A 13,897-nucleotide genomic window follows, 5' to 3' on the forward strand; every position below is an offset into this window, starting at 1 on the left:
ATTGTTTTTCTATGACCAGACATGGCATTAAGTATGGTTTAAAAACTCATCTGGAACCTTTAGAGAGCACCAGTGAAGCACTATCCCATCTGCCTGAAACGCTGGAAAGTCGCGGGTCCTAAATCGTCAATGACTTCCTCTAATCGACCATCTGCCATCATTGCCACAACATCCCTTCCAGCTTTCATGTGCTTCTCCAAAGTGCCGAGTCTATGAGCCACAATGATGACAATGTGGCCCTGTTTAGTAAACTCATCGTCAATGATACGATGAATGGTGGATTCCGTGACTTCGTCGAGGGAGGATGTAACTTCGTCCAAGAGGACTACAGGCTTCATTCCGGAACGTTGTAACGAGTTGGCTTTGACAAGTGCACGACAGAGCGAGAATAGCTGACACTGTCCTACGGAGAGCTTCGGAAGTAGCGACACCTTCTGGTCAAGGATATGATATCCACTGGAGTTTGAAATATTGGTGATGGTAGCTGGCTCTTTCCCAGAGTACGTGTGGCCCTCGAAGAAATGTGGCCACAGCCCCGCTTTGTTCAATGCAACAACAAGGTCGTCATCTGACATTGAAGCATCTGGGTCTAAGTTAAAGCGCAAGGTCTCGTTAGGCAACACCAAAGGGTCTTGAGACACCGCGACGAAGCACCGTCGTCGTAGGACATCTAGCCTCACTTGCTTGATATCAATGCCATCGAGCTCGATCTTGCCGGATTCTAGCTCTAGAAGCCGTAGGAGCGAGAGGAGTAACGTGCTTTTACCGCTGGCATGCACAATGAGCCTTCGATACATAATTTGTACTTCATGCAGCGACTCACCTGCCTGTACGCCCGCACGCAATGAGTTTCTGACCTGCGGAAACATTCAGGCTCAGGTTCTGTAGAGCAACCGACCCCGGCCTTAATAGTGCACTTGTCAGCTATTTGAAAAGAGACCTTAGGCTGAATGCATACTCGTAGGATGCAGCGACGTTTTTGAATTCGATATGTCCTCTAGAAGGCCAGTTTTCCGGTGGCTCCAAGGTCCGGAGTCTCCCCCCCTCAACTGCAGCCGTTTCTTCAAGCGTCTTCAATCGAGCGATGGCACCGAGGGACGCCTCTACTGTAGTCCAATTCTCCACAAGCTTTAGTAGTGTTGAATTTGCTACGAGCATAACGTTGAGCGCGATTCCGACTTGTCCACCACTGATGTGCCCTCGAAATGCTACAACTATTGCAACAACACTCGTTGCAACAGCCGCACCCAAAAGGTCCAGGACCATGTTCAGCCATCTCTGGAGACACAATCGGAGAAATTCTGGACGCTGAGAGTTGTCGATGCTTCGGATATGATCCTGCATTGCAGCCCTAGACCAACCAAATGACCGTATGGTTTCGAGGCCCTCAATCTGGGAATTAAGATTAGCCGGTTACAAGGACCAAGGGTCGAATACATACACATTCCAAAGAACTCATGAAGACTCCTGCGTGGGACTCCAGCTCCAGGAATCGGAGTTGTCTCGAGGTCCGCAGATAAGCCTTTTGAATGACATAAACCAAGAGCACGCAGGCCGGTAAAGTTACTGCCAGCCATTTATCGGCCAGGCAAAGAAGTATGATCTGCATGAGCAGCTTGAAGATCTCTGGCAGCTTGTTATCCCAATAATTATTCAAAGAGGGAAAGCTGATCGTACGAGTTACCACAGTTTGAAGCGCTGATGGCAGCTGTTTGTCAATAAGCTGGATATCTTGACTGAATCTAGAAACCATTAATATGCATACAATGATGCAAGCCTGCACTCTTACCTGTTTAGGATTGAGCCATTGTCGGTTTTAGAGAAATACGACAGAGGCGCACTATACATGATTAGCCATCTCTTGGACTACCGTGTTAGGGTCTTTCGCAAAGGGCCTATAAACCTTGCAACGATGTGCAATAGACGTTGGTGTAGCCGCGACCCAGACTGCGGAGCAAGTCGGATAAGAACGGACCTATTGGACTTTAAGTGGCAATGCATAGCTGGCATCTCTCGCAAACTTACCACATCTGAGCGCTGGTCGAGATCCACGACAAGGTTGACAAAAAGAGAAATCCGCTAACGTAGAACACGGTGTTTCTTCCACCTAACTCTGTCCACAACTGAAGCCACTACTGGCGGATACTGAGGAAGAAAGCATATGATACAGTGCTGGTGATAAGGGAGAAAATGTTCGTAAAATCAATGCAACTGAAATAGTAGCCTAAGTTCATATTAGTCGCATCCATATAAATGAGAGAGGGAATTGCCATATAGAGCGGGATCTCCAGTCTGTCGAGCCAGGTCTATTTCAGTTTCATCTTTTGCTCGTAATTTGTCGCCGAGTTCATCAGAGTTCGCCGACAGGACGGCGTTGCCCCTAGCGTGATGGATCGAAGATAACTTCCCTAAGGATGCAGCTTTCACCTTGATATCCTGCCAATTCCCTTGATCTGTGATTCGGCGGTCTCCCAGAAAAATGATATGATCCACAGCTTGGAAATACTGAGCTATCTCAGGGTAAGTCAGTAAACTCGAGACTGAGCAAGGAAAAGCTTACAGGAATTAGAAACGAGGACTACAGTGGTCTTCAACCGCCGTGTTAGCCCTGTCCCCCCAAATAGATTATCAAAGATAGTTTTCTCCGTTTCCCCATCCAGCCCACTGAAGGGGTCATCGAGCAGAAGTATGTCGCATTTTGCAAAAATAGCGCGCGCGAGTGCCTGCAATTATGATGAGCTCAGCCCATACGTAGCAGTCCTGACAAACTTACTACATGCTGCCTTTGTCCTCCAGACAAATTGAGCCCCCCACTGCCAATTCGTGTCATATCTCGTTGGGGGAGGGAATTGAAGTCAAGGGTAGGACAACACATATCTGTTACCTCATGATACCATCTTTTATTATCTGGGTCACTAGCGCTGTAAATTTCAGTAGCACCATGAATAGCCTCTTTAATAGTACCATTAGGAAGCCACGGCTTCTGAGCACAATATGCTATCTGTCGCGTTGACAGACTAATTGACCCTTGCACAGGGACTACTTCCCTAAGAAAAGCGCGCAACAGAGTTGATTTGCCGCTGCCAGTAGGGCCTGATATTATAGCAAGTGATCCAGCAGCTACATCAATGTCAATATGCTCCAAGATCACTGGTTTATTGCCAATCCTCAGTTGTCGGGTTTGAATAGCAGTAGAATCTTTCGGTAATATTCCGCGAGAAGAATAGGATTGACCCATGTAAAAAAGAGTCCACTTAATACACCGTGGAGTTCTTCGGGTGACTGGTGCTTTTCGAGATCACCGAATGCTGAGGGCCCCCTGGCGCAGCATTCAAGTACCAAAAGCGCCAAGTGCATGCGGCAACGAATAAATACCGGACGCAAGGTATCGGCGTCTCTAGCGATCTCCAAGTCATGCCTATATGGACGGCATCGCACAGTATAGATGCGACAAGGTATAGTCTAGCGAGATCTGAGGCTTTATGAAACCGCTGTTGCTTATGGAGCAGAAGAACGCTCAGGCCCAAGGCAGCAGGTATAGAAGCAAACAGTGAGGCCGAAAACAAGGCCTTGTGCTGCACATCCATGCTTGAGAGCTTTATGTAATATGAGGATAGTATGACCGAGAGCAATACACCTAGACTCTAGGGCCGTTATTGCTATGAGATGTAGAACCCCGAGTCTTGGGGAGGGGGAACACTGACGGCCTTGAAGAGTCCTCGCCAGCTTTGGGTGCGGCGGATGCTAGACTTACGGAGTCCCCAGAGTCTGACAGGGAGAATCAACAGAAATATGGCGGCAGAGACTGTAGATACAGCAAGTAACACATGTGTTGGCTCTGGAGCCATTCTGGGTGCGTCAGTGATTGCTGTCGATATGGGCAGCAGCGAGTTGAAGCTCCTCTCAATAGTTTGTGAGGTTATCCCGAAGGACGAACTGGCTGACATTCAAAGGTACGAAGCAAGCGGTCATTAAAGGCACGGAGGACAAGATCCTGCCTATAATTTGTTCACAACTCCCTGTTGGAATACGGAACACTCGTCGAAGGACCAATTGGCGTCCATGTCGTTCTGGCCTAGTGCTTTAGAAATTCTGACAGTTTCCTCTTAAGACTTGTAAGGTTGGCTACTGGGATGCGACATGAAATACAGGGGTTTTTGTCCTTGATTGGTCGCCTTTGGCTAGAACCAGTGGGTGGTAAGATAAGGATCCATCCTTATGATGCCAACAGTAAGGCCGACTGTGTGGCCTTATAGCAAGCGTAATTTGCTGGCGCTACCTCGTATGACCAGCTTATACAGATGTCAGATTTTTGCATCTGGAAGCGTGATTAAGGGATATTTTTACTGCAACTAGAGCCTCCAAGAGGTCGTGTGCGCAGCTGGTGACTACTTGCCTGTTGAGCCTTCACAGGAGATTGGCTAACGTTGACGCAAGTAAAGCCAATGGTGAGCACATGGATCTAATATCCATGACTCGAAGCAGACGTTAGAAACCCAGATGGTATTGGAAGCCCCTGATGCGGAGTAGAGAGGTCAAGCAGCTTGGTTGCTTGTCAAATACTAAGCTCGCGTTCTGTAGAGGTCCAAGAGCAGAGGTGAGTTTGAAGAATGGCCTTAACGTTCTTCGAGAATTGGTTTGGGGCATCTGGTAGCAAATAGATAAGAGCTCTGGAAAAGGTGAACTTGCTGCCAGGCCCACTATCTATATGCTGGCTTGATCATTCATTGTTCCGTGAGGTAAAGTATGGGACATTCCTCTACTTTGGGTTCGATGAGGCAAAACATATAGATTCTTTCTTGAGATATTTTAATCTTCAAACACTCCTTCGATATCGAGATTTGATCATGATTGTGGTAAACAACCGCGAAAAAAAGAATCGAATCTGTGGCGCTGCCCGGAATCGAACCGGGGCTGGCACGGCCACAACGTGACGTCCTACCACTAGACCACAGCACCTGTTTGTTGATTTTTCTTTCTGTGCATGCTACAAGAAAGTCTGAATATATACATGCTTAATCGCATTCAAAATTGACCAGTACCTTCCAGGTATTTTCGTCCGGTGGAAATCTGGTGCTTCATTGAGGAGGTAATCACGGCAGTGGTTGCCTATGTTGGACGAGGTCCTAATTACGCAGTAACAATGTTGGCTGGAACGCACTAATTGCTATCCACTGTATTTATATATATATAGTTATATACTTAGGAAATCAAGGACACTGTGATTCTACTGTGTTGTAAAGCCCATCCCCAGATAGAGTGAAAGGAGTTAATCATCTAATTAGTAATATTACTTCAGCTTTGTAAATAGACAAGTGGCACCGATCATCTGTTTTCTATTAGTTGTATTCCTTGGATTGGATTACCAGAACATGGCCGCTACGAGAACACCAGCGATGACATTCAGCTCTGGCCAGCTAACACAATATGACACCACGCCGATTTCGAAGGGTAGTGTCTTAGTTGAAGTCTGGACTACAGGTTAGCACGCCTGAGTGATTCTCCTCAGCGAAGGACACGATACCAGAATCGATTTTCCCGTAGAATACGGCGACGGGGCAGGTTGACTCGGAGACAGTGCGGTTAAACTCGCAGTAGCCTCCGCTGTAGTAGAGGATACTCCATTTGTATTACCTAGTAGCGGAGCTGTTCCAGAGACGGCGGAGGCCACTTCGACAGGATTGGCCTCAAGACCGCAGGCGGTGCCAGCCTTGGACATCGAATCACCGTAGTATTGCCAAATCTCGTACTTTAGAGCGCAACCCAGACAATTGTTCAGATCGGATTTGAGTGTGTCAGAAGCGCAGTGGCCATGGCTGTGGCTGGCGACAACACCACCACCTTGGGATACCGGTTGATGAGCGCTGAAGCAGGTACCCGAGCGTATAGTCACGAACCAGAATTGACGTGGCAGTCATATTCCAGAATGTCTGGGTCCCTGGAGACGGTGCAAAGGTTCGGGGTAGGGGATTGTCCCGGCACCGATCGCAATGGAGAAAATCGTCCCAATGACGACAGGATGCATTATTTTACTTGAAGTTGCGCTAGTAAGTTAATAGCAATATGCCACTGATGGCGAGGCTTGATTACGGGTCGGCCGGACGGTGCGATGCACCCTGTATATAAATAAGAATTCTCCGTAGGTCCACCATGGCTCTCCAGATTGGCGCAGGCCACGATGATGCTGGAGGTGGTCCGAGTTTCGGCAAACCTTCGAATCGTCCTAATGCAGAACCACCAGCCATGCCTTACATCGCCAAACGGTCTATATTCTCACCCATTTAAAGGGAAATGATAAATCAATCGTGGATACCTTGTGTTGGACTAGTCCCTTGCCATAGTGGGCGCGGAGGACGATGATGGATCGACAAAGATCGGCCTGCCCCGCTATCTTACAGTATGATAGATAAAACAGAATGGAATTAAGGAAAGTTGCCATTGATGAGGGTCTTACTTACGGAATAATACTCTTCAGTGATCCCATAAAGTAAACTTGCAATAAAGCCACTATGCAGAATTTTCCAAGTGAGACTTGCGGGATGGCCATCTACAATATTAATTTGTCCAACTAATTGGAAGACATAAACAGGATCAAAAAGATTGGGAAATTTTGGCCAAAGGTCATAGCGCTAAAAATAGACTTCTTACTCCCTACTGGCTCGAAACAAACTCCTGCTTCCACTTACTCCTGCATCGCTGACCCTGGCTGGGTTTGGACTGTAGTCAGCCCCCCCTTTGCTGCTGTGTTGCTTCCTTGTGCTCTCCTCAGTTTCTGTAAGCTCCCCTTGGCTGTCTCTTGCTCCGTCTGCAGATCGTCACGTGATAAATTAAAGCAGCAGCGCTACTCACGCTAAACTAAAACGGTTGTAAACAACATTCAATTTGGGGAAGGACTATAGGGAGGTAGAAACCAGAGGGAGTGGTAGCAGGTAGTGAAACCAAGTGTGGGAGAAAGGTTTGCTGTCAGTATACTAACATTGGTGGCCTCGTCGGCTCTAATAACTACTTGTAGTCAGCTGGCCCGTGAGGATGATGGCTGCAGTATGAGTGGCGTAGGATCGAATCAATCAAACACAATCAAATCACACTGTATGCTCTGTGGCAGATTATTGAGTTTCACCTCACCTGCAGCTGAAAAAACCCGAAAGCACAACGAAAATGGAATTGTCCACTCCCTTAAGATAGCACTGTTCCCTTCCAAATCATTGGTAAGGGCTTTTTTCTTTACCAAAATTCTACTGACCGCCATGGCTCAGAAAAAACGCGTCCGCCAAACAGCCACAGCCCTATTCAAACAGCTTCCTACAAACGGGCGAATCCCTTTGACGCAAGTTCTACAAGCGACTTGGGTTGCAATATTTGCTCTCTTTATCGGAATCTGCTTTGTTCTCGCAATCGCCTACTCCGCAGATGGAAAGCCCACAGGTAGCAATAAGTGGTATGAATACGCTCCGACGTTTGTCGCTTTGGGAGCAGTCGTACTTCGAGGGTCGGTCGCCGCTTTGCTCGGGATTACGCTTTATCAAAACCTGTGGCAGAATGTTGCCGCGCCGGCCAAGGCTAACGGGGAGCCGCGCGTTGAGACGGGAGGGGAGGGAGGTATCCCGTTAAAGAGGGTTGAGTCACTGCACTTGGCTTCGCGTTTGGCGGTCGGCATGTTAGCCTATCCATTGTTCAGGGCTGGCTGGATAATTGGTTTCCTGGGACTTGCCGTAACCTCTGCTGTCCAGCCTGTCCTGCAGTCCGCCATTACAGTCAGGCAAGAGAGGCAGGTCATTCCTATGAGTTTACCGATATATCACCCCAGTTTAACGGATCGCTTGCCCTAAGCGACTCATCAGCAATGGTTGCAGGGGCTCCGACGACAATATCGAGGAGGTCAGCAGTCGCAGCTCTGATGGGAGAGAGAAGCGGACTTCGTTACACAGATGCCAACGTTACTGGTATTGCAAAATTTGGCCCCGTCAAGTACCTCGATGTTACCTGTAACATTGAAGCTGTCCCTGGAGTCAAATCAAATGCAGCCGGCTGGGACCTATACAATTTCACCTACCGATATCCAGACGCGGAACACGTTTCGGATGATTTTGATTTGACCAAATTCCGAGATGTATTCAATACCTCGGTCCTGTATGAGGGAGTTGAAATTTCGCTGGCTGCCAAATCAAAGGTAGAAGTGCAAGCCGTCATGTTCAACAACACACATTACCTTAGGCACCTATGCATGGTTCAAACCGCGATTGGAAGCTGTGCCACTCCTATTACAGCCGGCATTGGAAGCATGGGTGACCTCGCCTGCTTGAGAGGTCAGTTTATTAATGTCGACAGCGACCTCGATAAGCCCGGTTCATTCTACGGACCGGCTGGTGGAGTGATATCTCTATTCGGCTCTTTTTTAGAAGTATTTGCCGGGAAAGGGCTGCTCGATATACGTAGCAGACTTAACCCTGGTAAATCTCTGTTTATGATGGGAACCATGGTCGCCGATACGGATAAAACGCTCGTCATGCCGTCAGATCTCTTGTCACATATGCAGCGAGTGCTCTGGGTCACGCCTTTGCTTGCAAAATTCGGTACTCCGGAACAAGATGCACTGAACGTCACAATGTCCGTCTTAGATGAGCGTAACGTAATCGTCTATAAAATCGATAAGCCGCGAATCATCGTCACGGTCGCCGTCCTCCTTATCATCGGTCTCGGGTGTTTGGCCTATCTATCTCTTTGCAGTAGCGGAGCTTGTGGACGTCTCACAAGAGACAGCTTGGTTCATTCCCTCACAGTGGCGGGCCCGAATGGCCCTGCGATCAAGGGGGCGTGCTTGGCTTCTTTGGAAGAAATATTGGATAAAGCGGGGGATGAGAAACTCAAGTTTGGTGTGCTTCTAGCGGCAACGGACTCGGTAAGCGGACATCTTGGGTTTGCAGAACAGCCTCTCGCACCGGGATCTTACGAGAGTACACCAGTTACAACTGTTGGAAAACCGGTGCCAGGGAGGTGGTATGGGGGTCAGGGTTGCCTTAAGAAAAAGAAACCTCGAGTCGAAGTAGATAAAATGGTAGCTTAGTTCAACTGCTCCTCACTGCAGACAAGCTCGAGCTTCCCCAGCGAAACGATCCGAATGTCTGTGTGCTGCGGCTGGTCAGCAACTGGCTGTGCAACGAGGCAAATGGAAGATGGATGATGATTGTGGATAATGTAGATGACATTGAGGTACTCTATCCAACGCGAGCAAGCAAGCGGGATGAATACCTCGAGACGGGATCAGCACCACTGGCGGCTTACCTCCCTTAAAGTGGTAATGGATCGATTCTAATTATGTCTGGAAGTAAAGATGCGGCGGCCTGGCTGGCAGGAGGTTATAAGAATATCAAACTCTTTATAATCTGGGGTGATGTAGCAACTTTCTTCTGACCTTTATCCACTGATCTCATCATATGCGTCTGTTGCTTGGTTGAGTCATTCAGTTTGCGCCGTCACGTCAGCGCCGGAAGTAGAGGTATCAGTATCTTTTTCAGTGAGAACTTTTGCACGAACCTTTACGTAAGAAGTGACAGGCCGGTGGTATCGTCATCATTCTTGAGGCTGTCATAAGCGGCATTCCACAGTCTCTGGGAAGTGGAAAGGACTTTGGGTTGCTCTGCGGGGTTTGTCGCGGGCTGAGGCTCTTCGGGTGGGATAGAAGGCGGAACTGAAAGTGGAACTTGTGTCTGTGCAGCATGGTCAGAAGAGCTGTTGAAGGTCACTTGCACTGTTTACAGGCTGGTGAAGCTCTGGGCTAGGCAGAGTCTCCGGACATCAGGAACAGGACGGCCTAGAGGAGCATGTGGCTCGGTCAGGTTGCTGGATGGCAAATTCGTGCTGTCTTATATGCCTCCTTGCTTAGCAGACTAGATATGGCTGTATTTCGAAAGACTGGCGTCCGCAGATGTGTTGTCTGAAGTGTGTCACTATAAAAATGGATGCTCTCGTCAGACGCAGATCGTCCATAATCTTCAATGCGGGGGTTTATTTGTTGGACACTTGACTAGTAAAATGTGTAATCTGAGTAAAATGAAAGTCTCTGTTCTGGCGCAAATGGTCCTGCGACTTGCACTGTTTACATAGATATGGTATCCCGCTAACAAGACAGCCAATCGCATTGGCCAGAGGGCAGCGTGTCCAACATCCTGCATGAGACCAAGTATGAGTGCAGAGCCTAGGGCCTTTTGGAGGACCGTCCAGGAAGTTTTCGCAGACGGCGCTAGATCCTGAAGGCCCAGAAAAGCGTGGATTGAATCTCTTAAGCTTTCGATGCACATATCTCACAAGTTCACTGTTCATCCTGGGTTGGGATTCTGGCACTTCCACAGACGAAGTGATTTAGATGATATATAAGACATATAAAGAAGGAACTCCAGTGCTCTAAAATCTTAGTGCATATAAGTTTCCCACTCCTTTATTAAGGCTGATGGTGATTTTATAGGGGCTTGTAGATCTTCATTCTGGTAATAATAGGGCCAACGAAATGGCCCTGCTTTAGTAAGTCTTTATCTTATATATATCTAGTCCCTGGCAAGATACTCCCTGAAGAGGAGGACTAAAAATTAACTATTAGTTATTAAAGGAGTAGGATCTAGTTATATTATATACTAGGCTATGCAGCATTATTATACTAAGTTACTAATGAAATCTGTTAGTTATCTAACCCTATCATTTACCAGGCTTAATTGAAGCGGGAATAGTATAACTACCTTTTAGAGGTAATACTAGTACTATAAATCTTTATAGCTCCTTCTTAACAGTCCACGAAGAAACTGTGTACTTTATATACCTATCTGTTAAGGAATTTCTTATAGGGAAGGCTTCTAATGAGCTCTTTTCTTCAGGATTAGAATTAGTCTATTATACTATTTTTTAGAGTTGTTATCTAATATAGGACTGGCTCTGTGCTGTGATGTTTATTCTCTTTATAATCTGGGATTCCTTATTAATAAGGTTAAGCACCCTAAACCAGACCCACTAGGTACTATGCAGTACTCATGCATATGTTAGATTGACTATTTATATAATACTTATCATATTGCAGCAGTGAAGCAACCTTAAGTCTGTAGGATGATTAATTGGTTTCTTACAGGAGAAGTACCTTTACTGGCTTGAGGCTCTTAGTCTTCAAGGAAGTATGCCACAGGGAGTTTGTTCCATGTCAAAACTTGAACAACTAGTTCAGGTAAGACTTTAAGCAGCGGAGTTAGGTTATTTCACCAGAGTGATATTAATGTGGTAAAAGTGAGGACAAAAAGAGTCTGATTTATTGAATCTCATCCGCGATGCACACTGATCTATATGTTATTAGAAGATGCAATAGAGAATACCCCTTTGCAGCCGTACCACTCAGTGCTTTTATTCAGTCCGGCAGGCAGCTTGATACAGCGGTTATTTAAACATGAGCAGCCCTGATGGTATCTAAGCAGACCTGCCATGGAAGATAACTGGAGCGCTTGCCTACAGATGCTTGAGGGCCATAGCAGCTGGGTCCAATCAGTGGTCTTCTTGCATGATTCCAAGCTGGTCGCCTCCGCCTCACTTGACATGATGGTTATGACTTGGGATGCCACCAGTGGCCATTGCCTGCAGACTGTTAATGCTGGAAGGTTAGCTAGGGTAGAATCATTCGACCTAACTAACTTATACCTTGAACTTTACTGCGGCACTATCCGCTTATCCTTGGGTTCACCTGTCATACCAGCTGAAGCACCGAAATTCTCGGCATGTGGTATTAGTTCTGATGGTATCTGGATTACCTGGGACACAGGAAATTTGCTATATCTACCCTCTGAGTACCATTCGTATGTCTTGACGTGACGATAGTGACTCTCTGTATAGGCTGCACATCAGGACGGGTGCTAATTATTTAAGATTGATCCCTAGCGACTCCCAAACTCCAAGAACTGCCCCCGCCCCTGGATTTTTTCGTAATATAGCTAAAATCAATCAAGGCGACAAAGTTTTGGAAACATCATCTCTCTGTTATTTTCTAATACCTTTGTAAAGAAGGGTCTGGCACCACTAGTAAATTTCTAGATACGGTGCTTATTCGCCACGCATGTGGCATCTGCCAATTCCATGTGATTCTAATTGCACGCCATCGCTCCCTTTAACTAACTAGCTAGACTTAGTTAGTTGACTAGTTATGCATGGCCTGTTTGCCGTTACATAAGACATTATGCGGATGTGAAAGTACAACTCTGTGGCATATCCCATGTGAGAAATTTCAGCAGCCCGTTGTTTTAGACAAGCACCCTAATAATAAATTTACACTGAGGTCTTGGCAGTGGGAAATTATCAAATATTTGTTGGTTAAGCTGATTTCTAGAATGCCTGTATCTCATCGTTTATCTTATCTGATCCGAGCCCTGGGTTGCCTTCCTAATAAAAGGTAGTGCTTTCATCACAGTTCCGACAACCACTACCGGAGGAGTTGCTACTGACTTAATGGTCATCAATTGTTGCAAAGGAATAGCTCGCGTCTGTGATGATATTGCGGTTGGTTCGGTTGCCGGGGTAGCATTGGGGCCATCTTGCTGTTTGGATACAAGAGGCTGCTACAGAAGTACAGATTGATGCGTCAAAAGCCGTATTCCCGTAACGATAGCTAGGATAGGAACAATACTTTCACTAGAGCTGATGATGCCGAGGATGCTACCTGCTCTGTGAACTTAAATGGTTGTCATCGCTTGAACAGAAGACTGTTATCCAGGCCACCAGCCTTCGAGTGACTGGCTAAATCAATATTAATACAATTGAGAACTTTATATCCTAGCCCTTATAATAACTTTTGAGAGTGTCTTGAGCCCTCCAGTGTTGTATACAGTGTCATATCATCCTCACAGCGCCTTTTTCCGGACCGAAGAATGAACGATGAGTTGTAATAGATTGATCAAGATTCGCAACGGCAGTCAGTGCAATCGATTCTAAGGCAAAACGCGCATGTTAGGCTGTGCTAATTCAACGATGGAAGCTCGTAAAGTCAAAACTCACCAGACACATAGTTGTAATGGAGATGTTGTGCTTCGTAATGCACATCGGTTTTGTCCACTCTAGGGGAGGATGTTGGCAAAATAGGTTCATCGGCTGTGCCTGAAAGAAAAAAATAGTGTGTTAGCGACAAAGAAGGATGTCTCTATGTAATGCAGGTCCTGGTGAGACATACGACTTCTCCCTCTCATAAACCACTGCAGTAGGGCTCTGCCTCCTATCAGAAAACCAGGAATAGCAAGAATACCCGTCGCAATACCCACGGCGACTGTGGCGGTCATCGATGGATCTGTCATGACCGAGGTTAAGGAGGTGGGGATGAGTCTGGTATTTTCGTTGATACCAGGTGGGTGCGAAAATTCTTTCCCGTGTGAGGGTGGTGCATTTATATGTCAATGGGCTGTAGAGACACTCAAGGACGCAGCATTCTCTGATTCCATCACGGCATCTTTTCCCACAGCGAATACCAATCATTCCACAGTGAATACTGATAGTTAGACACCTAGGTAAGCATTGCGCGGGCTGCATAATTACTAGACCACCTTTCGCTTAATGCATTTGGCACTTGCAATCGGGCTGGTTACACTCTAGTCTGGATAGAATATATTAGAGCTCAACTGAGCATAATCCACACAGATATTTCTGATACATCGCATGGCAGTTACACAGATCAAGGAGTACCGACTCTGCGTCGAAGAAGCTGGGATTGTGCAATGACCTCTTGCGAGGCTGATTCCAAGCCAAGGCTCTGTGTCCACGTAACTAAATCAGGAAGAGCCCAATGAGTTGCTCCCTTCTAGACTAGTGGGAACAAGGTTCTTTAACAAAAAAACATCGACTTGACGGTCTTAGTTTCTTGAGAAGCATATCAGGAATTTCTTTC

General features: G+C 46.7%; 5 protein-coding genes and 1 non-coding gene across 6 annotated transcripts; 2 read left to right on the forward strand and 4 right to left on the reverse strand.

The window, feature by feature from the left end:
* Nucleotides 1-80: 80 nt before the first annotated feature.
* Nucleotides 81-1,848, reverse strand: P174DRAFT_495524 (uncharacterized protein; the record flags this gene model as incomplete). Its single annotated transcript, XM_024830868.1, has 5 exons — nt 81-786; nt 824-904; nt 959-1,392; nt 1,442-1,742; nt 1,790-1,848. 5 exons carry the CDS (start codon nt 1,846-1,848, stop codon nt 81-83), a joined length of 1,581 nt encoding a protein of 526 aa, XP_024679776.1.
* A 387-nt stretch (nt 1,849-2,235) lies between these two features.
* P174DRAFT_434237 (P-loop containing nucleoside triphosphate hydrolase protein) lies at nt 2,236-3,238 on the reverse strand (the record flags this gene model as incomplete). Its single annotated transcript, XM_024825857.1, has 3 exons — nt 2,236-2,510; nt 2,561-2,723; nt 2,774-3,238. The coding sequence occupies 3 exons, from the start codon at nt 3,236-3,238 to the stop codon at nt 2,236-2,238; spliced, it is 903 nt and encodes a 300-aa protein (XP_024679777.1).
* Nucleotides 3,239-4,888: 1,650 nt separating this feature from the next.
* P174DRAFT_t148 lies at nt 4,889-4,959 on the reverse strand. Its single transcript has one exon. It is a non-coding gene; the product is annotated as a tRNA-His (tRNA).
* Nucleotides 4,960-7,228: 2,269 nt separating this feature from the next.
* On the forward strand, nt 7,229-9,291 carry P174DRAFT_506714 (uncharacterized protein; the record flags this gene model as incomplete). Its single annotated transcript, XM_024831324.1, has 4 exons — nt 7,229-7,772; nt 7,808-8,899; nt 8,925-8,997; nt 9,086-9,291. Exons 1-4 carry the CDS (start codon nt 7,248-7,250, stop codon nt 9,289-9,291), a joined length of 1,896 nt encoding a protein of 631 aa, XP_024679778.1. The 5' UTR covers nt 7,229-7,247.
* A 2,179-nt stretch (nt 9,292-11,470) lies between these two features.
* P174DRAFT_495537 (uncharacterized protein) lies at nt 11,471-11,997 on the forward strand. The gene has a single exon (XM_024830869.1). It carries the CDS (start codon nt 11,488-11,490, stop codon nt 11,839-11,841), a length of 354 nt encoding a protein of 117 aa, XP_024679779.1. The 5' UTR covers nt 11,471-11,487; the 3' UTR covers nt 11,842-11,997.
* Nucleotides 11,998-12,371: 374 nt separating this feature from the next.
* P174DRAFT_434240 (uncharacterized protein) lies at nt 12,372-13,310 on the reverse strand (the record flags this gene model as incomplete). Its single annotated transcript, XM_024825858.1, has 4 exons — nt 12,372-12,578; nt 12,868-12,950; nt 13,018-13,116; nt 13,190-13,310. The coding sequence occupies 4 exons, from the start codon at nt 13,308-13,310 to the stop codon at nt 12,372-12,374; spliced, it is 510 nt and encodes a 169-aa protein (XP_024679780.1).
* Nucleotides 13,311-13,897: the final 587 nt, after the last annotated feature.

Source organism: Aspergillus novofumigatus (assembly GCF_002847465.1).
Source record: "Aspergillus novofumigatus IBT 16806 chromosome Unknown P174scaffold_7, whole genome shotgun sequence".
Lineage (NCBI taxonomy): Eukaryota > Fungi > Ascomycota > Eurotiomycetes > Eurotiales > Aspergillaceae > Aspergillus > Aspergillus novofumigatus.

Coding starts and splice junctions, on each gene's coding strand:
- P174DRAFT_495537 (XM_024830869.1), top strand. CDS start 11,488: ATGCTTGAGGGCCATAGCAGCTGGGTCCAATCAGTGGTCTTCTTGCAT.